General features: G+C 36.1%; 1 protein-coding gene across 1 annotated transcript in view; it reads right to left on the bottom strand.

Annotated features, from left to right (window-relative positions):
* Positions 1 to 10,850: 10,850 nt before the first annotated feature.
* The window catches only part of SLC26A7 (solute carrier family 26 member 7), a 267,698-nt gene continuing 253,057 nt past the window's right edge, over positions 10,851 to 25,491 (bottom strand). Inside the window, exons 16-19 of the mRNA XM_082434178.1 lie at positions 21,015 to 21,115; positions 15,809 to 15,863; positions 15,623 to 15,726; positions 10,851 to 14,545 (exon numbers count right to left, since the gene is read on the bottom strand). Of these exons, the coding sequence (XP_082290304.1) occupies positions 14,534 to 14,545; positions 15,623 to 15,726; positions 15,809 to 15,863; positions 21,015 to 21,115 (272 nt within the window). The 3' untranslated portion in view covers positions 10,851 to 14,533. The remainder of the gene's footprint in view (positions 14,546 to 15,622; positions 15,727 to 15,808; positions 15,864 to 21,014; positions 21,116 to 25,491) is intronic.

Genomic DNA, 25,491 nt, shown 5'->3' with positions numbered 1-25,491 from the left:
AGGAAAAGGCAAGACATATAGCTTCTGCAATATATATAGCTCTCGCTGTATACAAGCCCAAGGAATAAAAATCTCACCCTGTTTTAATACCTCAGTATGGGTTAAAGCCACATGAAAGATAAGGGAGCTTTGTTAGATGGGGCTTTGGTTAGAACCTGAAAGGAATCATCATTCTATTTTACTGAGGCTTCTAACTTTAAGCTACTATATGATACATGTTTGTTTTTTTTAAAAGAGAAAGCAATGAAGTTTCTATGGACTGAATTATTTCCCCCCCCCACCCCCCCACCCCGATTCATAAGTTGAAGCTTTAGCTTCCAATGTGATGGTATTTGAAGGTGGGGCCTTTAGGAGGTTTAGATGAGGTCTAGATGAGTTTAGATGAGGTCTTTAGAGTGGAGGCCTCATGATGGGATTTGTGCCTTTATAAAAAGAGACATCACAGAGCTTGCTTCCTCTTTCTCTCTCTAATGGCAGGCACCAAAGAAAGGCCATGTGAGGACACAGTGAGAAAGCAGACATCAAAAACCCAGAAACTAACACAGTATTGTGAAGCAATTATACTCCAATAAAGATCTATTAAAAAAAAAAAAAAAAAAACCCAAGGACAGAGCTCTCACCAGATACCGACCCTTCTGTCACCTTGACCTGGAACTTTCAGGCACCAGAACTCTGAGAAACAAATACCTACTGGTTAAGCCACCCAGACTGTGGTATTTTGTTATGGCAGTCCAAGCTGACTGGGACAGTTTCCTCTGCCAAAAGCAAAACCCCATATAGTGTGACTACTTGATATTGTTTCCCATACATCATTTATTTGTGACTTTAGGTCATGTCCTTATGCTACTATCTTCCTCACAGTCATTGACCTTTGGGATATTGGGGAAATTTAAAGAAATAGAGACTACTTGCATACTGGCTTCTAAATATTTGTTTGGTGACATAGCATTTCCCATATTTTTGGAACTGAGCATATTTCTATGCTAGAAAAAAAATTACATAAAAAGTTTTCACAAAACCATTAATACACCACAGCATTGTAATATTATCTCATATTTTTCTCCCAATCCCATCTTTATTTTATATATATAGGAAAAATGAGCAGAAGAGATTCTTAAATATATCTTATCTCCTAGATAGTCTAAGATTTTTATCTCTGAATTTGTCATTATGCTTTGAAAACTAATAATTTCAAGATCTATAGCTCCATCAATTTCAGATCATGATCAATAAATTATCATTTATATTTCACCCTTTAACATTTTAGACACTCTCCTGTGTGGCTGAACCACACTGACTCCAATTTGCCAGCTCTGTCTTAGGCCCCAGTCCTAGCCCCACCCCCTTCCACATGACTGAGCTTTAGCCTACTCATAAGGAATGTACCCAAGCCAGATAAGTTCCCTATCAACATTTACTCTGCCTTTATCTGATATGAAAACTGAAGAATGCCTTTTGCTGATGCAGATAGTGGCCATGAGATCCCTGGTGGGGGGGTGCAGATGTGCTTCTCCCTAATAGTCAGATTCTACTTTTAGCTTTGACCCCTTTAAATCCGCCTGTACCCTTTTCAGCACAGAATGCAGCTGCAAATCTCTCTGGACCATCGTCAGCCCAATCCTCCCTATATGTAAGTTACCCACTATAATCTTCATAATTGCATTTTATGGAGTTGCCTGCCTCGTTTTTTGGTATCAAATTTTCTTCTCATTTGGGAGGGTATTATTCAATATCTTCACCTTCCAACACTCATAAAATGAATCAATCAGGTGTACTTTATAACCTAGAAATATAACCAGCTGTTTATATCCTCAATTACTTTGTCACTTTCAATATTGATTTTGCCTCCTCTTGGCATTGGTCAAGGTGAAGAAGAGAATAATCTCTGGACATGTTATATTGTTTTTTCAACAGTGGCTTGAATTAGTTGTTTTTTTTTTTTTTTTTTAATTTGTTTCTCCTTGATGTGCCTTTCCACTCTTAATCATGGAAAGAAATAGGATGCTATGTGGATATCCTGACCAAAGAATTTTGCTATGAAATTCATGAGATGGGGCATGTATGGCTGTTAGCATAACTGACGCCATCTTGGGCCCTTACAGTTTCTTCTGTCCTTTCACTGACTCTACTCAGGACTGTATTGTGAGTAATTCACTCTCTGTCAACAAGGGCATTGTAGTTAATATATATTGTTTGTTAATCATTAGGATCAAGTAGCCTCTACGGTCTATTAGTCCCCAAACAATGATAAAAATCTTCACTGACATATTCCCAGTGTCCACGAGACTAGTTATCAATTCATAAACTTTGACTTAGGAATGTACATTCTGTTTCCAAGCACCCACCTCCATACCCTAGGTTAACTATAAAATTATCCCAATGGCCCCTCGGTAGTGCGGAGTGCAGCTGTGAATGCTTTTGGATCGTTGTCTGTCTGATCTTGATCTCACTCTGTAAGTTACCCGACTGACCCATTGATTATATGGCTATGATGCTCAGTTCGGTGGGCACTTTTTGTTCCCTCTGTCCCCCAACAGGGTGAGGCAACTAGTTGTTTAGGTCACAGATTGGGAAGTGGGAGTTGTCAGGTCAGGGAGAGGAGAAAATAGAGGCTGGAAGGAGGCTTATTAGTAGGGGCTGGAAGAGCAGTGAGGAAGTGCTGCTGGAGACTAGTAAGAATGAAACTGAGTTACATAGTGGCAGAACAACAGAGAGAATATTGCCTGCAGGAATTTGAATATAGAAAATGAATTTATGTATCTGGCTAAGGAGAGTGTCAGGTAGCATTGAAAGTGCCATTTGGTTTTGGTTTTTGTTTGTAGCTGCGTCTTGTAAGGTGAGGGAAAGGAGAGAGGAGTTAAGAGAGAAATTTTCAGTTTGAAAGCAGAATGTAAAGGAAATATAGAAAAGCTAAGAATTGCTTGGTTAAAATATAAAACCAATTCGCATTTCCATCCTGCAGAAGATTCTCATGTAAGAAATGATCTATAAATATATATAAATATAAAGTAAATATCTATTTAAATATGAAGTTATAAAACCCCTTGCTAAGATCTCAGAAAGACTAAGGGTGGTGGCTAGTTGATGCTTAATTAGTCAAAGGTTTTCTAAAAATCAAGTGTGTTGTCCCACAGCAGATTTATATGCTCAAAGTAGATAGAGATCTGTTCCAAAAAGAATTATGTATATCACTTTTGGGGCATGGCATCAACCCCAATAAGATTCATGACAATTTGAAGAGAATGATATTGATGCAAACCCTGCCTCCTTGGACCAAAAGGAACAGAAACAGGAAAAGAAAGGCCTCTGGAACTTTAACTTTCTATGAAAAATAGAGCAGGCTAAGACAGCTACTCAACTGCAAAACCAGCTATTTCTATCAAAAAGAGAAGACTTCTTAGACAGCAGAGCCAAAAAGCCTGAAGCTGAAGTCAAGATCTAAGAACAATGGATTTGAGAATCACTCCCAGGCTGCAGAACTTGACCCTAATTAAGGAACCTGCCTTGATCCCAGAGGAGGGAAAGCTGGTGACATGTACCCAATTGTTTTTCAAAATTACAAGAATATCATGACTGCTATATGCTTCCCACTCTTAGTCTCTTTGTTTTTCTTAAAGTTTTTTAAAATTTTAGATTACTTTTATATTTACTGAAAAGCTGCAAAGATAATAGAGAATTCCCATATACTCCTCATCTACTTTCCCAAACTATTAACATTATACACAACCATGAAACATTTGTCACAACTAAGGAACGAATATTGTAATTACAATATAGTAATATAGTAATTACACTACTACTAATGAAACTCCACAGTGTTTCATTATTAAATAGTGAAAATTTTCACTATTTCCCCCACTGTCCTAATGTTCTCTTTCAGAATATTCTGCAAGATACCACAGTGCATTCAGTCATCACGACTCTTCAGTTTCCTCTGTGATGGTATCTTAGTCTTTGCATTTGATGACCTTGACAGTTTTCAGGTGTACTGGTCAGGTATTTTGAAGACGAACTGGGGGTCTTTGACTCTCTAATTAAGTTTTTCAGTTTTTTTTAATGACCTAGAACCAGTCATCTCTCCAAGGAGCTCTGGTTCCTTCTATTGCTTAATAGAATTAGAAATCAAGATGTGGGTGTTGAATATTCCCATTGCTCCATTCTTACATTTTTTGAACAGGAGTGTCTATTATGGTTATTCTGCCCCTCTCTTACCATTGTACACTGCGGTGTGTGACTGGAAGATCATTTATGTTTCTAGTTCCCAGCTCTTAGAATCAAAAGAAGCTGCACCTGAGGAACTGGACCTGAGGAGCTTCACCCACACTGAACCAGACACTGGTTATGAGATACTGGACTCAAAACCTGATACTATAATTGGGGTGAGAATTTGGAGTCCTTGGATGTGAGTGAGCATATTTTGCATGTTGAAGGAACGTGAATAATTTGTGTGAGCAGAGGTAGACTCTGATATATTGTTTGATGGTTAAAACATTATGCACATCCCTTTGTAAAGTGGCTTTGCCACTCCTCCCATGCAGAGATAGAGTCTATTTCTCCATTCCCTTAAAATTGAACTGGCCTTGTGGTGGAAGAAATGTGGTGGAAGTGACATTTTTTGAGTTCCCGAGCATAGGCCTTAAGAGCCTTGCAACTGCTGCCTTCATTCTCTTGGAATCCTATGACTTCTCTAGGCTTGTGAAGAAGCCCAGCCATCCACACAATCCCAGGTGAGCCCAGCCCTCAGCTAACTCACCAGCTGAATGAAGCAACATGAGTGAACCCAGGGGAGCCCAGCAGAATCCAGCCGACAAATAGAATCATGAGAAATGATAATTCACTATGTTTTGGAGTAGTTTGTTAAGAAGAAATGGATAATTAACACAGTTCAACTGACTACCAAAAAAATATCATATTTCTATTGATCCAATATGTAAGTTCTATTTACCCAAGTCAGGATTTTTGGTGGGCAATAAAATATAGTCAACTGTAATAGCAAGTTAATATCTTAATTTTCTCTTTTCATTTTATAGTATTTTTACTGATGACATATGGAATTAATGCTTTACTGGAAAAGAGTTTTATCAGTGAAAATTCTGAGAATTGTCACAAATTGGCAAGGTATTTGGAGAATTGAAACTTCTGATTCCCCCTCAGATGTCATCATAGAGATACCTGCTTACTCCACCTGAAACTAGAGATTAGTTCTCTGGGAGTCAAGGTTAGGACACTGCAGTGTAATTGTGACTGGAAATTGGAAGGCTTATATTGTTCAGTAGAGACAGCAACTTTTTCATGAAGAAAGTTCTATTTACCTCTCCAGATTTACTTCAAGTTACTGACCTTGTTTATTCTGTCCTAAACACCCTGGCCTTCTGAGTCCATTGAAGATAGATGCCAACCTCTTTTCCTTAGTTGATTCCTAGGTTTTTAATATCTTTACATAGTGTTAATTTGGATTGACATCATTTCGTTCATCTCTTCAACAAACACATATTAAACATAACATTTAATGAACCAGGAATACAACAATGATTACTATATAGCTGATGCCTTTAAAAAGATACAAATGAAAAATTATCATTAAATACTGTCAGTGTAACCTTAGAGGAGGGAATGGGTAGGCATCTAATGTAAATTGGGTGAATTGTAATAAAGACTCTAACTCCATTATTTGACTACTGCTGACAGCTTTTAAACCAAACACCTTTCTTTCCCCCTCTACCCCACATCTGGGCAAACTTATAGGAAGGCTTGAGTGCTTCCTTCTTTGTTATGGGAGGTTCAAGAACACTTTCCCTGGCCACACCCCCTAACCACCATAAAAATCTCAAGCTAGTCTCCTTCCCTTGGTCTCTCAAATCATTTTTTATGAGGGTAGGAGGCCCGCCCACTATCCCCAGAAAGCTGATTATGTAAGTAACAAACATTTTCAAACTTTCTTTGTGCCTGTGTGGCACCATCATTCTCAAGCCAAATTCTGAGAAAGGGTAGCCATCTTGTCTCTAAAGAGTGACCACAAAAGAGGTGATCATGAAAGGTAGCCTGGATGATATTTGAACAGCATCTTAAACTGTGTGTACTTAGCATGTAGGATTATAATTCTCTTTTTACCTATTTATGTCTTGCCCGGAAGTAACTAATATCCTTAAAGGCAAGAAATTACTCATTCTTGTATCCATATCAACCAGCATGGTACATGGAATGTAGTAAATGTTCAAATACTTTTTGAACACATGAATGGTTTTCAGATGCCAAGAGAGAGCACGATTTTAAGGAAGAGAGGGTAGTTGAGAGTATGAAAAGCAAAGAGGATAAATAAGAAGTGTATTAAAAAGTAGCTACTGAGTTTGGGAATTTAGAAGTAAATGATCATGTTTTTTCAGAATCCTTTAAAGTGTGATGAGGGCAAAAGTCAGACTGCGAAGGACAGAGATGGGCAAGTTGAGACAGTAAATGTTGACTACTGTTTTAGTGAATTGGAATAAAGATTATTCAGGCAAGACTGAAGATAAGCAGAGAGAAGAGCAAGAAAAGAAAGCGTGGCCAGGTGAGGAAATTTTTTTTTTTTTTTGAGGAGGGGAATAAGATAACAAAGTTTTTTTTTTTTTTTTTAATAAACTATGGTTAAATCCAGTCAAGCAAAAGAGATTAAGATAAGACACTAGAAAGAAGAGTTAATTGATAGATCTTGCCGGGAAAGGCAAGATGGAAGTTTTGGATTTTAAAAAATGAAGCTAAACTAACAAAGAAAGGTGGGGAGGAGAAAATTGCATGTGGCAGATTTGATCTTGATTAGAAGAAAGTACAACTCAACCAAATATACTCAAACAATGTAAGTACATATGGATATGGATGTGTGTATCTTTTAGGTGGCTAGGATCAGCAGGACTTTGAGGGAGAAAATGCATAATGGCTTCCTAAAGTGGTGGAAACAAGGTTATCTGTGGAGGGCCCTGAGGAATAGGATTTAGAAGGGGAATTAAGGATGTGGTTATGGTTTAGAACACTGGAAAGTAGGAATGGCAGAATCACTGAGCACAGAGAAGTGAAAACATTGACAGAGAGCACACAAGGCCCACCTTGTGGTAGAGACTAGGACTTTTCAGGGACACTGATCTGCAGAAATGTGACATTTTCCCAGTTTGTATATACCACAAGAATTGGGATCCAGGATCTCAAGACTATACATATTAGATTCCCCTCCATTTTCACTCAGACTGCAACTAATTTTTCTAACAATTATTATGTCCTGTTTTGCTTTATCCTCTCTCTCCCTCATATTGGTGTTAACCTGGATGGTTTGTCCTGGGCAAGTAAGACATGGGAAGATGTGCAGAGAGGTCCCGCTCACAGCTCCTCTTGGACTTGGGTTGCAGAACATTGCTATATAACATTCACTTTAGAACAATTTCTGATTTCTTTAAAAAGAAAGAAATTTTAAAAAGATTGAGATGGAGTCCAAATACATATTTTTATTAATTTTTGGATCTTCTGAACATTTAATGCAATTAAATCAATTACCCATAGAAAGAGAATCACTTTAAAAAGTGGATAAGGAATATACTGAAGTAAGAATATTCCAGAAAAATGAAACCTGAAGACATACATTCACACATCTGGCAGTGATTCATAATTGAATATTATTTTCTCTGTAGTTATGATGGTTTACATCAACCCCATTCCCAAACTAAAAGTAGCTGAGTAATATTACTGACACCGTCACTTTATCCTAGCTCCATACGTGCAGAATAAAAGATTTTAATTACAATTCACTCTGGTAGCATTACACAGGAAATTTCAATGAAAGTGCTGAAAGAAAATAATCACCCATGGAGCCTTAGGCTGGAAGGGAAATCTCTCTCTCTCTTTATGAAGTGTTTCTAATAGATATGTGTGAGGATGAGACCATTTTCTTATATGACTATATTAGTATCTTTCAGAAACAGTATAAATTTGTGAAACAAGGAGGAGACTGAAATTTTCCATGATGAAAGATATTAAATACAAACTTCCTGTCTTAGGAAATTCACCCAAGAGTATATGAATAGGGATAGTATGTTTCAGATACTTTCTGACTCTGACAAACTCATATTGATCAAAAGGTATGGTGAATTTGACACAGTTCTTTGCCATGTTATGCTCAGTTCTGGTAACTGAAGAATAGCACTGTAGATCCACTATATATCCACAATACACTGTGACTGATGCACAAGCCCAAATAAAACAAGTGGTGAACACATATGTGACTAAGACTTAGAGTACAGGGCTTCTTTCTAATACCAGACTAAAGAAAGCCTTTGTGACAGTGATTCCAAACTTTACTGTGTAAAATGAAAGTGGATGATTTTTTTAAAATTCTTATCCACATAGTCACCCCAAAGAAATTCTGATCCACTAGGTTTGGGGTAGGGTGCTTAAATCTACATATGTAGAAAATACCCATGGTGATTCTTGTGCAGATATTATAAGGATCACATTTTAACCAAGATTTAGGAGAGAGCTGGCACCATCATTTTCTTGGTTTTAATTGATTAAGCCTCTACTCTACTCTGTTAAGTGAGACCCTCACTACTTCTATCTTTTCATTGGCAGAGTGAAGAGGAGCAATTGAACAAAAAAGGTTTACACAAGGCAAGAATTGTATGTCAATTCCATTTTTGGCAGTTACACTGCTATTCTCAAATTTTAATTCCAGAGCCAAAGCCAAAGGCATGGGTCCAAGTTCCAGGAAAAGCTGATATGTGGGAAGAACTGTGTTTGGCTTCATAAACACCAGTTCCACCATGTCGGTGTCTTTGGAGTGAGGTGAAAGGGTGAGGGCCTGGTCACCCAGTTATGCCTGAGGCACACTGTTCAGCCTGTCTCCCAAAGCCACATCGCCATTCTCATCCCTGCCCTCAGCAGCACCCTGAACTCCAAAAGAGATCTTTAACCAGCCTTTCCTCATCAAAATTCATTCTGTGCTTTGTTTTTTCCAGCCCTTGATGACAGTGTCATAAGCTTATCAGATGAATCAGTTCTTCCTAAGGTTAACACAATGCATGGCAGGACTTACATGTGTTCTTCCTTTCTTATAATATTTACTCCATCCTAAATAGGTGGTTAATGCTGAGAATCTCAGGTCCCTTGGAAGACTGATGAAGTATATATTTGGACTCAGAAGACAGCTAGATATTCCTAAAATCATAGGGTTTGCCATGCCAACCAACCTGCTCCTCATCTATTCACTACCTGCCTTTATTCTCAGCCTTTCCTCCTCCCCCAAAACCATCTAGTGCCTAGGCATTGCATTCACTGCCCTCCCTTCCCCATTCTCTCTCAGGCTTCATTAGCCTAAGGAAAGGCACCTTTATTTAAACAATAGATCCCTTGCTACAAATTAAGAAAATAGGGAGCATGGAAGCTTGAGAACTCCGTAGCATATAAATCAAGGTGTAAAGAAGTGTAGAAATAGGGCTGTTAAATATGGAAGTTGATTTGGAAAACATATTACAGTCTAATAGAGTCTGTCTTTCTTTACTTTTCTACCTTCGCAAGGCCAGAAATTGCTTTAAAACGAAGAAGGGAAAAAAGGCAGCTCTAAAAGCAAGGGAAATAAAGATACAATTCTATTTTTTTTAATTGAAGCATTTTATTTTTTTAATGCAACAATTGTTCTTGTTAAGTATAAATTCTTACTGGACTTATTCATTAGCCAATTTCTAAATGTGGCCATAAAAACAAGAGGCTCCAAATAGGAAAAAATACTAAAAAGCTCTCTATACTTAGTAGAGAGACTGGTCTTTATTATTTAGGACAGAAAAGAAATATGTTTGACCAAGATAACTTTCCTGTTGCTGGATCAATAGAAAATGAGTGAGGATTTTTACATAATGAGCACTCTGAAAGCCATAATTTCAGAGCACTTAGCTAATTTGTAATAACCTAGTATTCTTTCCTTCTTAATAAACAAACAAAAAAACACAAAGAAACAAACAAAAAGGTGGAAAGTTCTCACTGCAGTTAGCATCAGGACTCTGTTCTGCACCTGTCTCTGTGACAACTGGTAGAATTAAGCATGTCTCTTGTTATTTTCTTTAACAATATGATAGTTTAGGGAAAGCTAACTAATTCAATTCTATCTTCAAAACAGGATGGCTAATCATTAGAAACCATCACCAGAATATAATATCTCAGCTTCTGAACAACCATTGGTATACTGCAAACCCATTCTGACCACTTCACATGTTTCATGGCCAGAATCTCATCTCAGTAGCCAGGTATGGCTAGTAATATCTATGCTAACCTACACTTTCTAGCATTGAAATGCTTTAACCAGACAGTTCACAATTATTTCTCATGTTTTTGATGCAAAAACATCACATTATATTAAATATAAATAAAATTCTAGTAAGCCTAATTTTCAGACATAAAAAAAGGAATTTTTTAATATATAAGAAATTTATAACTCCCTGCTATGGACTTGTGTCTCCCTAAAATTCATATATTGAAGCCCTAACCCCCAATGTGACTGTATGTGGAGATTGAGCATATAGGGAAGTAATGAAGGTTAAATAAGGCCATAAGGGTGAAGTCCTAAGCTTATAGGTTTATAGGATCCTTTAGAAGAGACCAGAGAGCACTCTCTTTCCACCATGTGAAGGACACACCAAGAAAGTAGCTGTCTACTACTAGCTACTAACTACAAGCCAGAAAAGAAGCTCTCACCAGAAAATTGAATCAGTTGCCACCTTGATCTTTGACTTCCCAACTTACCAAACTTTGAGAAGTAAATGTCTATTGTTTAAGTTCACCAGTCTGTGGTATTTTATCATAGTAGTCTGCTAAGACATTCCTGTTTTCACCATTTCTGCCATACTTTCTATTTTCTTTCCTTAATTTATTCTTATTCTTAGCACATATTATCATTTAACTTATAATAAAGGTATTTAAAGTTTATCCCATTTATTTTGTCTTCCCTTGTTAGAATGTAAGTTCCATGAGGGAAGGGATGTTTTTTCTGCTTTATTCACTGCCATACCTCCAACACCTAGAAGAGTGACTTATCTTCTTGTTCTTTGAGCAGTAACCCTTAAAATGCTGGAGAATATTGAACTCAGCCTAGAAACTCAGGAAAGACAAACAACAGTGTATAAATGAAGAACCCAAACAAATTAAAAAATTAAATTATATATTAATTAAAATTAGAACACAAAGGATTTAAACCTGGTGTAAAAGGATTGTGTAAATGTAGAGTTGCAGCAAAAAGTAACTTTATTAGCCTTCCATAAATTGGCATACCATACCTTAAAATTTTAGGTTTAAATTTTGTAAGAACAAATTACAAAGAATATTTAATCCAGGAATTTTCAACACATTAGACTGTGGTCAGTCTAAGACAGGAAAATGTAATATTTGCTTTACAGGAGAGTAAATAATTTGAAATAATGCACACAAATCCATTTAAACATAATAGTTACCGTATTTCAATTTATTTCCACGTAAATTAGTTGTTATATGCTGAGTCAGTGCAAAGGATTATTTAAAAGATAATTAAATGCATTGAAAAATATAAAAATATGTGTGACATATTAGATGATACGATTTTTAACTAAAAATCTTAAGATTGTACAAGCCTCACTTAACTCCCTATTGAAAATCTGGCAACAAAATCACTGCCAAAAAGCATATTTTACATTGAATTAGACGATCATCCCACAGAATGCAGAACATGCATTTCTAGGCATACGTATGTTCAAAAACATACTAATATATTTTGGTAACCACTAAATGTCAAACATTATCCATAAAAGGTATTAACACATTAATGTTTTCATTAAAAAAGAGGGATTTCTTTCCTCATTACATTACATATTTATACAATAAAGATCTGTCACATAAATTACTGCAAAGTAATTCAAGTTAGACTTTATAACACTTGAATCATATAATCAGGGGAAAATAACCTTTAAAATGAAAGACAAATGGTAAAATTTAAGGGCATTTAATTTGCATAAATGTAATGTTAACTGTCTTTTTCCTGGTTACACACTTTATGGTTAATTTATATATGTCACTCTATTAGGCCCTTAACTGGTCTTATAGGTCAGTTTTAATTTTTCCCAATTTTATTTTACCATAATAAGTAATATGAAAGTAATTTATCATATACAAAAATAAGGTAATCTCATAAAACTAATTCATCATGACTAGAAACAGTCTAGCATCAGTACCATATTATAGTTCTTCTGTTATTAATGTCTGCTTTGAAATAAACGTTTATGTTTTAGAATCTTGTGTGTCTGAAACTCATAGTCAGTTATTAAGCTCTCAAAACTCAATCCAGGGGTTCCTACAGGTCTAGTCACTGGGACCTTAGTATGCAAGATAAGCCTTAGAACAAAGGGTTATTTATGGTACATGTTTTGGTCTTCCTTTACTTTGAATATAACAACATTTGACACCACAGTTATTAGCTTTTAAGTTTTATCCATTAGATGTCTACTATAAACACTGAAATGCATTCAAATACATCTTCTCATACAACTATGTGTCAGCTTTGTTAATAAAATAGAAGAAACCATCCATTGATTACCTGTAATGATTTTAATGCCATCTACAGTCCATAATCTCTAACAAATTAGAAAATGCTTACAGTGCATGCATTTAATAATAGACTAAATTTGCACAGAAATACATCAATTTACACATAGCAAAATATATTTCTTTCTTAACTTCCCTTGACTCATGTTTATGTGCCAATGACCAATGGATTAGAGATGGTGAATGTTGCCACCATCCACCATTGGAATAATTTAATCAGAAAAGGAGAGTGAAATTCCTTTCTTTAAGGAAATTTTACTTCTAATTATTACTTCCACATTTTCTTGGAACAGTATTTGATGGGAAGAAAAATTGGCTTCACTCATTTCAATCCAAATTAGTGATGAAAGGATTGAAGCTTCCTGTGGGAAAAATACTACCCTTTGTAGTTCATGTCAATCAGAATTGACATGGCTAAATAAGTTACAAGAATTTGAAATGTTTATTATTCCCCTTTCATTTTATTACATTGTCTGCCTAGGACTCAATGGTAAAAATAAGGGCCATGTGAATGTTTACTACACATTTGCTAGGAACCATTACATCACACGGCAGATATTAGAATTTACTCTTACAGATGTTCCCAAAAACACCTAAATTACCAGTCTTTTAATTTTGTTTTCAAGCTACTTCTCAAACTCACTTTAAAGTACTTGGCTTTTTGTTAACTGGTAATTTCTAGAACAGTTAAAATGGCTTAAGACTAAAACGTGCATCTATATCTATCTTTGAAAGTGAGATTTCTTCATAGGTAAATCAAATTGTTAGATAAAAATATGAAACTATATAATTGTATGTGATTGAAAATATATATAGAAACATGAAAACAATAACTTATACAAGTCAGCCTGGCCTGTGGTATTTATTTGTCAATACACTGTTGGTTTAGTGGGTTTAAAGATAATCACTTACCTAAGCTCCCTTCTAACAAAAGAAAAAAAAAAAAAAATTCTAAGGAGATCTACCTATCTATACGGATATAGATAGATAAATGTATTATATTATATTGACTATCTCTCTGAAATAGGAAAGTCCCAAACTACTATAGTCAATCCTATATTGGAATAGTACAAAGCTATTCTACTGGTGATATTTTCTCTTCTAAAAATCGTATTTGTGAAAAAAACATAAAATGTGCAACTTCCACATTCTCCGATTCCAAAAATCTAAAGCTGAAAATGGAAACTTTTATGGGGTAGGAATGTGGAAATTAGGGCTATAAGGTCTGAAGATCCTAAGCATTTCCAATATTCACAGCAAAACAGACTAATGTCAAGGACATGGTTTCACTGGGATACTACTTATGTTGAAAACATTCCTGAAGACATCCATGCATGGAAAGGTATGGAGAAGAACGGTTTCTAGTTTGTCATTTGTTTTTGTTTGACTTACTTTCTGTGAATTTCATAATCATAGAGCATGAAGTAACATTTAAGCTTATTGATATTTAATGGCTTTTTTGGTTAGGGAAAATGGCACACTTGCTAAGTTGTTTTTATGTATTAGTTACAGATGATCCTGCATTTTTACAAATGGCTTGCAAATGTTCTAAGTCTCTTATATGACAAAGTATTTCTCACTTTTACAAATGAACTACAACAAATTGAATTAACACAAAATACTTTGGTATGAAAAAAGGAAATAAATTCATGTTTACCTTTCAGTACACTAAAACTAAATGCATACTGATTTTTATAAAATCAATACAAAACAATAACCTACAGAGTGAATTTGCTTACTAACAAAGATTAGATAAAATTGTTGGCAAACCTTGAGCAGTGGTTATGTGGTTACTAAGTCACATCACACTTATTTTAGTAGAGGTCATTTGTAGGATCTACATAACAAAAAATGTTGTGAAAATACTTGAGTATGGCCTCTTCGGGGCAGTTGCTAAAGAAAAGAGCTGTACTGCAACAAAAGAGTCTCAGATTTCACTGTGGTCACTGAGTTAGCTCAAATTCTGAAATAGAAGGGGAAGAAATTAGCACTTGCTACTTACTTAACCCTTAAGTTGATATCATAGTCAAAGAACAGTAGTAACTGAAGCAAGCTGTCCAGCCAAGCTAAGAAAATGGATATTCTCTGAGGCATCAGAGTATAGAAGTTTAAAGCTCCAGGTTCTAGGTCAGACTGCTGACTTTGAAACTGGCTCTACCACTTACAAATGGTATAACTTCCCTGGACCTCAGTTTCCCTATTTCTAAAAATAGGTTCAATAATAGTATCTACTTCATGAGGTTGTGGCAAATTTAGTGAAGTAACATAGGTAAAGCTCTTAGCACATTCCTGGAACATAATGAGCACACAGTGAATATTAGATATATAACAGTAGCAGCAGCAGCAGCAGCAGCAGTAATAGTAGTAGTAGAAATGATAATAATAACAATAATGTTATTATTATTATTTTGTAAATACATACTGGTCTAATTGCACATAATAGGGATGACTCAGAGAGATAACAAATGCTGTTCTAGGGATAAGGAAAGGCCAAACAATTCAAAATCAAAGAAAAATTATGGGAAATCAAAGTTCTAGGAACAGTTCTAAAACTAACCATACAGCCCAGTATTGGAAGGTAACTTTGACTCTTCACACCATGTGAGTGTTGGGCTCTGCAAATAGTATTTCCAAAGGTGGCAATATGAGCTTAGAGTAAAGGGTATGAGAGCAGCAAAAAGCTATAAGGCTATATTTAGAGTTTTTGCATTTGACAGAGGTGGATTCCAATTCCCAGGATAGTAGATCCTGGAAGACGCATTTATTTTATAAGCAAGCAGTTTGCACTTAATAGGTGATCACCAAATCCTCTAAGCAGTGATATTGTTGGAAGATCCAAATTATTAAACAATTCATAACTTGTCCACAAAAGGAATGAAAAAATTCCTTTACTTGTAGCAGAGGACTCTGAGGAGAGGGCACATTTTAATAGGTTTTTAGATGTCAGTGGGATAATAGGCTAATATAAAAAAATGTAAAGCCCTTGTATTCTACATTCCAATTTTCTTATAATTCTGGCATGCAAACTTGCTCAACTCACCTTATTTAAGTGGATGTTACTTATTGCAGCAGACACTGATTCAAAAAAAATTTGTTTCTCTGAATCTAGGTTTCCCCAGTATTTCATTGCTTTTATCAAGGAAGCTATAAGAAAACACAAGTGATATAAGGTTACATGGAGCAGCAAAAGGATCATGTCCAATGTTAGCCAAGGATACTCCCTTACCTGTGCAGTGGACTAATGATACATCCACACTCTTGTTCTTACAGTCCGTGTAAACCTGGAAGAATTAAAATAGTACACCCACAATTAATTCAGGATAGCTGGCAGGAAGGAATAAGATGAGCTTCAGAAGGCAGAATTCCTAGTAAAAAAAGCCAGTGTTTATGATACCACACCACCAGGGGGTGGCATTGTAACACATTCAGGCATACTCTGACCCACTTCTAAAAGAGACGGTCTTAGCAAAGGAAGATGAACGCCAGCAAGGCATTTACCTTTTTTTCTTTCTTTCTTTCTTTCCTTTTTTTAAAATAGATCTTTATTGGAGTATAATTGCTTCACAATACTGTGTTAGTTTCTGTTGTATAACAAAGTGAATCAGCTATATGTATACATATATCCCCATATCCCCTCCCTCTTGCATGTCCCTCCTACCCTCTCTATCTCACCCCTCTAGGTGGTCACAAAGCACCGAGCTGATCTCCTTGTGCTATGCTGCTGCTTCCCACTAGCTATCTGTTTTACATTTGGTAGTATATATATGTCGATGCTACTCTCACTTTGCCCCAGCTTCCCCCTCCTCCTCTGTGTCCTCAAGTCAATTCTCCATGTCTATGTCTTTATTCCTGCCCTGCCACTAGGTTCATCAGTGCCATTTTTTTTTTTTTTTTTTAGAGTCTCTATATATGCGTTAGCATACAGTATTTATTTTTCTATTTCTGACTTACTTCACTTTGTATGACAGACTCTAGGTCCATCCACCTCACTACAAATAACTCAATTTCATTTCTTTTTATGGCTGAGTAATATTCCATTGTGTATATGTGTCACATCTTCTTTATCCATTCATCTGTCAATGGACATTTAGGTTGCTTCCATGTCCTGGCATTTTCCATTTATGTAACTAAGTTTTGCTGCTTACATTTTCCATTTTATTTAATAAAAATAAAAACACTACCTTTCCTTCCCTATAAGAATGATATAAAATTGTTTTCAACCATCTTTTATTGGAAGTCAAGGACCCATCTGTGAATATGATGAAACTGCTTACCTACTGCTTACTTTAATATTTTACAAAAATTTGTACACATTCATGGATTCTCTAAACCCCATCCATGGACAGTAAATTGAGAACCTCACTATAATCAAAGCCAAGTTTGATTGCCCAACTTCCATTTTTAGGGTCCACCAAGATGAGAGATCCTGACTAATTTTCTTGGCATACTGCAGGGTCTTGCCTTCTTTAAGTCCAAGAAAATCTCAAGTAGTAACAACCTTACTGAAGGCCCTGATCTTAAATTCACCCAGACCAAAGTCAGCCGACAAAACTCAGTAAATCCAGAAGTTTTAGTAACAGTAGGATGGATTTGGTTACATAATAGTAAAGTGTCATACATATAAAATGTAGAATGTTGCATTTACAAAACATTTTAAGAGTACGCATGATACACCCAAAAATTTCCCTTATATTCTTCCAGCAATAAGCAGTTATCTCTATGGTAGAAGAATTGTGGAATAATAGGAGACATCACTCTGAGCATAAATAAACAAGCAAATAAACAAATAAATAATACATGGCCTGAGACTCGCCATTGAATAAATGGCTCCCGTTTTTGTAAGATAAAATGACAATTCAAAGTGATCTGTCAGTGTTTTACTTTTTCTTAAGCTCAGTGAAGCACAAACACATTGTTATGGGTGGTTTGTTGATGCTGATAAACATATTCTCTATTTCACTAAGTAGAAGTGTCCTAAGTAGAAGAATAAATAGAACTCACTCCATTTTCTTCAACCTATAACTCTTAGGAGAATCTTCCTTATACCAAAGTGACTAAGAAAATAATCCAGGGAGTGTTTTTGGGAAGCAGGAAGACATGCATGGCTGAAGAGACTCTGTGGCTCTTTACTCTGGACCCTATTTCAGGGTGGCAGGAACTCAGAAATAGTATTAGTTGCAGTGATATTATTTTAACAAATAACTTTTGCAAAATGAGAACAAATAATAGAAGCTAGCATTATTGAATAATTACTAACTTCTAGAAACCTTTTTATATGCTTTATATACAATATGTCATTTCTAAGCTTCACAACAACTTGAAGTATTTCTACTTCCAGTTTACAAAAAAGCAAACAAATACTTAAACCCAGATCCTAGAACTAGTTATGTAGCTAATATTTGGACCTAGAATTTGTCTATATTTAAAGTCTATGGTCATAACATACATCATAATTTACTGTAACCATGATGAAATAAACTAAATAGTAATAAGGAAACTAAAAATAGCAAATTGATACAAAACTGCTGGTTTTGTATATACAGAAGGGCAAATGTCATTTTCTGCCAATTTAAAAATAAAATACATCAGTTGACTTATTCCTTCATTATGTTGTGTAGTATTTTAAAACCATTAAGATGATTTCTTAAAAGTTTCTTTCTCAGCATGCCCAAAACCTAGATTATTTGAATTCCTCTGAATTTTCAACCTTAGATCTTAAACTCACTGACAATAAGTAACCATTTCCTCCTCTTTACTAACTCTAAGTCCTGATTTGCAATATCTAGAGAGGACAGCTAATAAATACTGGAGTATATTCAAAACAAATTTTAAATACAATTAAACAAAAAATATACATACTGACTTTTCCCAGTAAAAGGACAATCCTAGTCTAGTGTTGCTCAAAACATAATCCTTGGACAAACTACATTGTTCAAAATGATTACTCCTGGGCCAGAACCAGGACTCAGAAAACTGCATTTTTTTCCTTCCAGTTTTATTGAGTTATAATTGACATACATCACTGTATAAGTTTAAGGTATACAGCATAAGGATTTGACATACATACATCATGAAATGATCACCACAGTAAGTTTGGTGAACATCCATCATCTAATATAGATACAAAATTAAAGAAATAGAAAAAAGATATTTTTCCTCTGATGAGAACTCTCAGGATTTACTCTCTCAACAACTTTCATATATAACATACAGAAGTGCTCATTCTATTTATCATGCTGTACCTACATCCCTAGTACTTTTTATCTTATAACCAGGAGTTTGTACCTTTTAACTGCCTTCATCCAATTCCCCCTCCCCTCACCCCTTGCCTCTGGTAACCACAAATCTGATCTCTTTTTCTATGAGTTTGTTTGTTTGTTTGCTTTTGGAGTATAATTGACCAACAACACTATGTTAGTTCCTGCTAACATAACATAATGTTTCAAAATTTCTGTACATTTCAAAATGATCACTCCATCAAAAGACTACATCTTAAATAAGCTCCCCAGGTGATCCTTATACACATAGGTTTAACAGTGTTCTTCTAGACCTTGGCAACACAGTAAATAAAAGTGCTGAACACAAGAAGCCCTCCAATGATGAGAGACTCTCTGTTTACAGTCAGGATTTAGATGCAAGAAAAGTATTGAGGTTGAACCCTATGCCAAATTGTGTGAAGCTTTTATGGTGAGCAACAAGAAATTAAAAGCATATTACACGTGGAAAAGGGTGATTTACCAAAAGCAGCCACTAGATTTAAGGCCTAGGATATTTAAAATTCAATTCTTTTGCATAATTTATTTCTTTTTTGAATATCTACTAAATCTGAAACAAAATCGCCCCCCCATTTTTACAAAATGAATAAACTGAGATCCAGACAGGTTAGACAATTTTCCTAACACCTCCCAGCAGGTGTGATAGATCTGAGACTACACTCTGTCACATAGTAAGCTGCTTCTCTTCACATAGTCCCACCCCATCTTTACAGGAAAGCCAGACTGAAGTTGACCTTTGTACTATCTTGAGTTTGAAAGGTTGGACATTTCAAATTTAAAATATGAATGAATAGAAACAGTTATGCAACACCATGGGAAAGCAATCATAATCTACAATGTGAGACCTTCTAAAGACTACTGGTTTTAACTCTTTAAAAGTCAATGTCCAATTTTGACTTCTGGCCATGAAGAGTAATTAATATAAAGACTATCCTATCGTCCGTAAATAAGTAGACAAATGGAGAAAATATATAAATTGTTTTCCGGCAATGGGAACAGGCAGCAAAGGACTGAGTTCTCTGAAAGAAAGAAAACAAATGATGTGAGCTCTCAGATCATCTCAGCTTTCTGCTGCAAAGCAGTTTGTGGACCACGACATGATGAGGGGGGACCCAAGCAAAATGCAGCCACTTCACAGAGCAAGAAGACAGAACTGGCATTCAGGAAGGATTGAGTGGGTGAAATTTGTGGGAGAGAGTAATGGAAAGAAGGGACATATGCAGGGAAAGAGCTCCAGAAATTGCCATAGGTTATGATTAAGTTTTTGGCTGAATACAAAGCCTCACACAGCATGAGACTGTATGAAGCCAGGGTAAGAGAACCGCTGGGGAGCAAACGGCCAAAGGCGAGGTGAACCAAGTTCCACACAGCAGAAGCTAATGGAGGACTGAGGACAGCTGAGAAATAGACACTGCTTGATCCTCAAGATCCTCTTTCATATTTAAGGTATTGAGGAGAGAATAAATGGAAATAAGAAAGGGAGTACGCTCCTTGTTGACTTAGTATTTACTCAAAAAAAAAGGAGGAAACAATTCCAGAAGTGTCTGAGTTTTCCTTGAATTGGCAAAATTAGGTGTTCCATCTAACTAAATGGAGGCTTCAGTTTTAAAGAAATAAAACTTTTATTTTTTGCAGTCAGGATCATGGAGACCCCGTGGAGATCATGGGGTAGAGGACACCATTGTCTGAGAGAATGGAGAAAAACCCCTGCACTGGGTATTATTTCAGAGACCAGGAATGGTTTCAGGTCAGACTGTACCCATCCACGATGTGAGAGACAACATCCTGCCATCATCAGGCCACTTGCTCATGGAGGGGACTTTTCTCCTTCTTTCTAGAAGCCTAGGAGTTGACTGCCCAGCATCTGCTATACCAATTACATCTCAAGTCTATGTTCTGTTCTAACACCCCACATGAATATCCACCTCTACTCCTCCCGCCCCCTCCAGATTCACACACAGCTAGAAACTTCACGGCATCTCCTGAAAAGAAATCTACAGTAGTGGGAGAAATAAAGTCTATGTCCTTTGGGGAGAATGGGTGAGATGAGTATTGAAACAAGCAGGATCAAAACCCCAGAGCTGAGAGAGAGGCTGGTGAAACCCTGTTACTAAAGGGAAGGGAAAGAATCAGTCCAAACACAAGTTGTGCAAATACCTCAACAAGCATGGAGACTCCAGAATAGTCAGAAAAGGTCAATCCACTGCAATCTAGGATTAAAGAACACTTCTGATTCAGGCAGGGTTGTGTGGCTTCTTCTGTAGGAGGAACAGAGTTGAGTTAGGGAGAATTCTTAGAGATTTTTACTATTGATATTGTTGAACATTGGGAAGATCAACGGTGGCCTCGTGTTTAACAAGGCCAATTCCAAACACTTTTAATTTTTACATTTTTCAGTTAATTACTAATTATTTTTGAACTCTTTGATTTTTGAATATTCAAATGTTATCTCAGGTAATTATTACATAACTCAGATAGGAAGATGGGCTAACTTAATTACCAGTATCATTTCACAGATAAACAAACTGAAGCTCAGCAAGTTTAGATGATTCTGAAAGGAGACCTGGCAAGTTAGTGCCAAACACAGCCCAGAACCGAGGCCACTAGACATCCTCAAAATTCTCTTTGCAGAATATCCCACATTTTCCTTCATGCATATGCCCAGAGGTAGAGCCCTATTTTGTGGTGTCTGAAGTTTATACAATTTTCGTGTCACACTAAAGAAAAGATTCCATCTTGGAGCTTGTCCCTCAGACTTAGAAGCGTTCTGTGTGAGGGGCCTGAAAATTAAGCTTCACTTGGTTCATAGTAAATCTGACTCTGAATGCACCTGGTGGGAATTTTGTTTTAAATTAGGAGTTCATGACCTCTTTTTCACTAATGTCCTCAGGGCCACAGTTTTCTCGTGTGAAGTGACATATTTCTAAACAGTGACAGGCCACCACATCTGAGGTCCCTCTAAGGAGTGATAAGGTTCTGAGAGCAAATCATGTAGGCCAAGATTCCCCCACCATTAGTAGGGGGAATTCAAATAAACTCCAATTCATTCATTATTATGAAATTCTCTGAAAATATAAATTTTTAATTGGAATAGTTTTGCTATGTAAAATGTCCATGGTTTTCCTCTATAGTGGCTACAGAAAAATGGGAATATGGTTGTTTCTCAATTAGCATTGAAGGGAAGTATGAGGGAAAATGGGTATTTTTAAAAACTAAGAAATGCTAAAAAGTAATTTTTAATGTATTTTAAGAGTGGTATTCAGGTATAGGATTTGTTTCCAAGTTTCATCTTTAGATGTATATTCATATTTATTAATTGAAATAATAACTATAGAGCATTAGTATGTTCAAGAAATTTTTTGAAATGAAGTGAACGATACAAATGTGCAAGATCCTATTACTTTCTTCTAGGAGTTTATTTTAGTGCCAAGGATAATATTGGTAAATAACACATGATTAAAAATGAAAGAGAATGGACATTTAAAAGAGGAAGAAGTGTCTTTGGGGCAATCAGGGAAGGCTTCACACAAAAGTAAGCTTGAAGGTTATGTTTAATTCTAAAAGGTAGAAATAAGATGGAGTTGTAAGCATTCTAATCATATGGACAGCTTTAATTAAACACTAATGATAGTCTGAGATCTCAAACTTTTCCTGCTCCCAGTCAATCAATATTTATTGGGGGCCTACCTCATGCCAGGTACTCTAGTAGTGCCTTCTGTTTCTCTTTTTCTCCCATGAGAAGGAGGGCTGAGGGTAAGTATAGATTCAGGCTATGATACTGGCTCAAAATGGTAAATTAGAAACTCAAACAATATGAAAAGTTACCACAACTTAGCTCTTCCACTGACCACTTGGTAGTAACAATTATAATTCAATATTTGCCTAACTAAAATAGGACCTAGCCCTACTATGCCAGGGCTCTTATTTATAACTCAGATATAATGTGTCCCTGCTCATAAGCAGAGATTGGAGAGAGGGTTTAAGAATACAGGAAAAATAAAAATATGTATCTTAAGCAAAGATAAACAGTGGAATGTTGATTGGTATTTATTCCTTTTATCTCCTAGTCTCACAGACACACACACACATGCACACACATACGCACACATATAGGTTGGCACTACATTAATTAGTTTAGAGATACATTTATTCCACCTTATTTAGAATTACAGAGGCAGAATTACTAGATCAATATTAAAAGATTTGCTAAGACATTTGGCCAATTATTTGTTTGTGATATGTATTTCCTTGCAATTTTTTTATGATTCATAAATATACTTTTATCCAATTTGGAAATATTTTATTGAATTTTCAGAGTATAAGAATCTATAACAATTAAATATCAGATAAGCTTTCTTACAAAAGTTCAATAATTCACAAGATAAACATACATAAAATATATATAATGGATTAGATATTTCCTTACAAAGTTAGATATAAAAAACTTTAGTAAGACTAATCGTTTGCAATGTACCATGGAGTTCAAAATTTGAAGGGGTCATATGCAATTCTCCTGAATGTATCTGTTTTAGAAAATAAACTGTATATGATTTTTTAAAAGACATCTCAGACCAGCTCTTTTTACATCTTTTCAGAATGTCAATAGTGTACATACCTTTTCAAGCTCTATGTTTAAAGAAAACATATTTATACCATGGAAATTGGCAAGTGCAACAAATCAGTGCTTTTCCACCACCCCAAGCCATAACCTCCACTCCAAGAGTTGTTTGTCAAAGACTTACCAGCACATCACTATGTAAATCTGGTACTCTTGTTAAACAAAGAAAATAATCAGTAATGTTTAAAAATTCAATGGCTTGGATTAAATAAATAAATGAAACCTCTGACATATTTAGCAATAGATCTTAAAATGACAGTGATGCTCTACACACAGCCTGCTGTCTCTGCCTCCATCTTGAGTTGGGATGCTGTGCAACCGCTTTGAGCTAGAAACTCTGGTCTGAAGGTGCTGGGTTTGAGGTCTCTGCAGGCTGCAACCTATGAGCCAGTGAAACTAGACTAAGTGCAAAACAAAAGAAAAAAAAAAGTGGCCTGGAACTGTACCAGCAATATTTTCAAGGTTCTCCTGTATACAATTTAATGAGTTTGGACATATGCAAACACTCATGAAAACATCACCATCATCAAGCTGAAGGTGTCATTACTGTGATCTGTGGGATGATTCTGCACACGAGCTGGTATTTCTCTTTCCTCTCATCAGACTTGGAGCTGTGTGGCTGGCAGGGTCTTGGTGCTCCAGCCGGGTGTCGGCTCTGTGCCTCTGAGGTGGGAGAGCTGAGTTCAGGACATTGGTCCACTGAGACCTCCCAGCTCCATGTAATATCAACCAGCGAAAGCTCTCACAGAAATTTCCATCTCAAACCTAAAACCCAGCTCCACTCAGCAAGCAGTAAGCTACAGTGCTGGACAACCTATGCCAAACCTCTAGCAAGACAGAAACACAACTCCACCCATTAGCAGAGAGGCTGCCTAAAATCATAATAAGGTCACAGATACTCCCAAAAAAGCCACCGGATGCAGTCCTGCCCACCAGAAAGACAAGATCCAGCCGCATCCACCAGAACACAGGCACTAGTACCCTCCACCAGGAAGCCTACACAACCCACTGAACCAACCATAGCCACGGGGGTAAAGACCAAAAACAATGGGAACTACGAATGTGCAGCCTGTGGAAAGGAGACACCAAACACAGTAAGTTAATCAAAATGAGAAGACAGAAAAACACACAGCAGATGAAGGAGCAAGGTAAAAACACACCAGAAAAAAAAAAAAAAAAAGAGGAAATAGGCAGTATTCCTGAAAAAGAATTCAGAGTAATGATAGTAAAGATGATGCAAAATCTTGTAAATAGAATGGCGAAAACACAAGAAACGTTTAACAAGGACTTATACAACTAAGAGAAAACGAAAAATGATGAACAACACAATAAATGAAATTAAAAATTCTCTAGAAGTAATCAACAGCAGAATAACTGAGGCAGAAGAACGGATAAGTGACCTGGAAGACAAAAAAAAATGGAAATAACTACTGCAGAGCAGAATAAAGAGAAAAGAATGAAAAGAATTGAGGACAGCTTTAGAGACCTCTGGGACAACATTAATCACACTGACATCCGAATTATAGGGTTTCCAGAAAAGAGAAAAAGAAAGAGTCTGAGAAAATATTTGAATAGATTATAGTTGAAAATTTCCCTAACATGGGAAAGGAGAAAATCAATCAAGTCCAGGAGGCACAGAGAGTCCCATACAGTATAAATGCAAGGGGAAACACACCAAGACACATATTAATCAAACTATCAAAAATTAAATGCAAAGAAAAAGTATTAAAAGCAGCAAGGGAAAAAAAACCAAATAACATACAAGGGAATGCCCATAAGGTTAACAGCTGATCTTTCAGCAGAAACTCTGCAAGCCAGAGGAAGTGCCAGGACATATTTAAAGTGATGAAAGGGAAAAATATACAACGAAGATTACTCTAACCAGCAACGATCTCATTCAGGTGTGATGGAGAAATTAAAAGCTTTACAGACAAGCAAAAGTTAAGAGAATTCAGCACCACCAAACCAGCTTTAAAACAATTGCTAAAATAACTTCTCTAGGCAGGAAACACAAGA

This window comes from Balaenoptera physalus, assembly GCF_965194825.1.
Source record: "Balaenoptera physalus genome assembly, chromosome: 17".
Lineage (NCBI taxonomy): Eukaryota > Metazoa > Chordata > Mammalia > Artiodactyla > Balaenopteridae > Balaenoptera > Balaenoptera physalus.
This window is presented reverse-complemented; position numbering and strand designations above follow the sequence as displayed.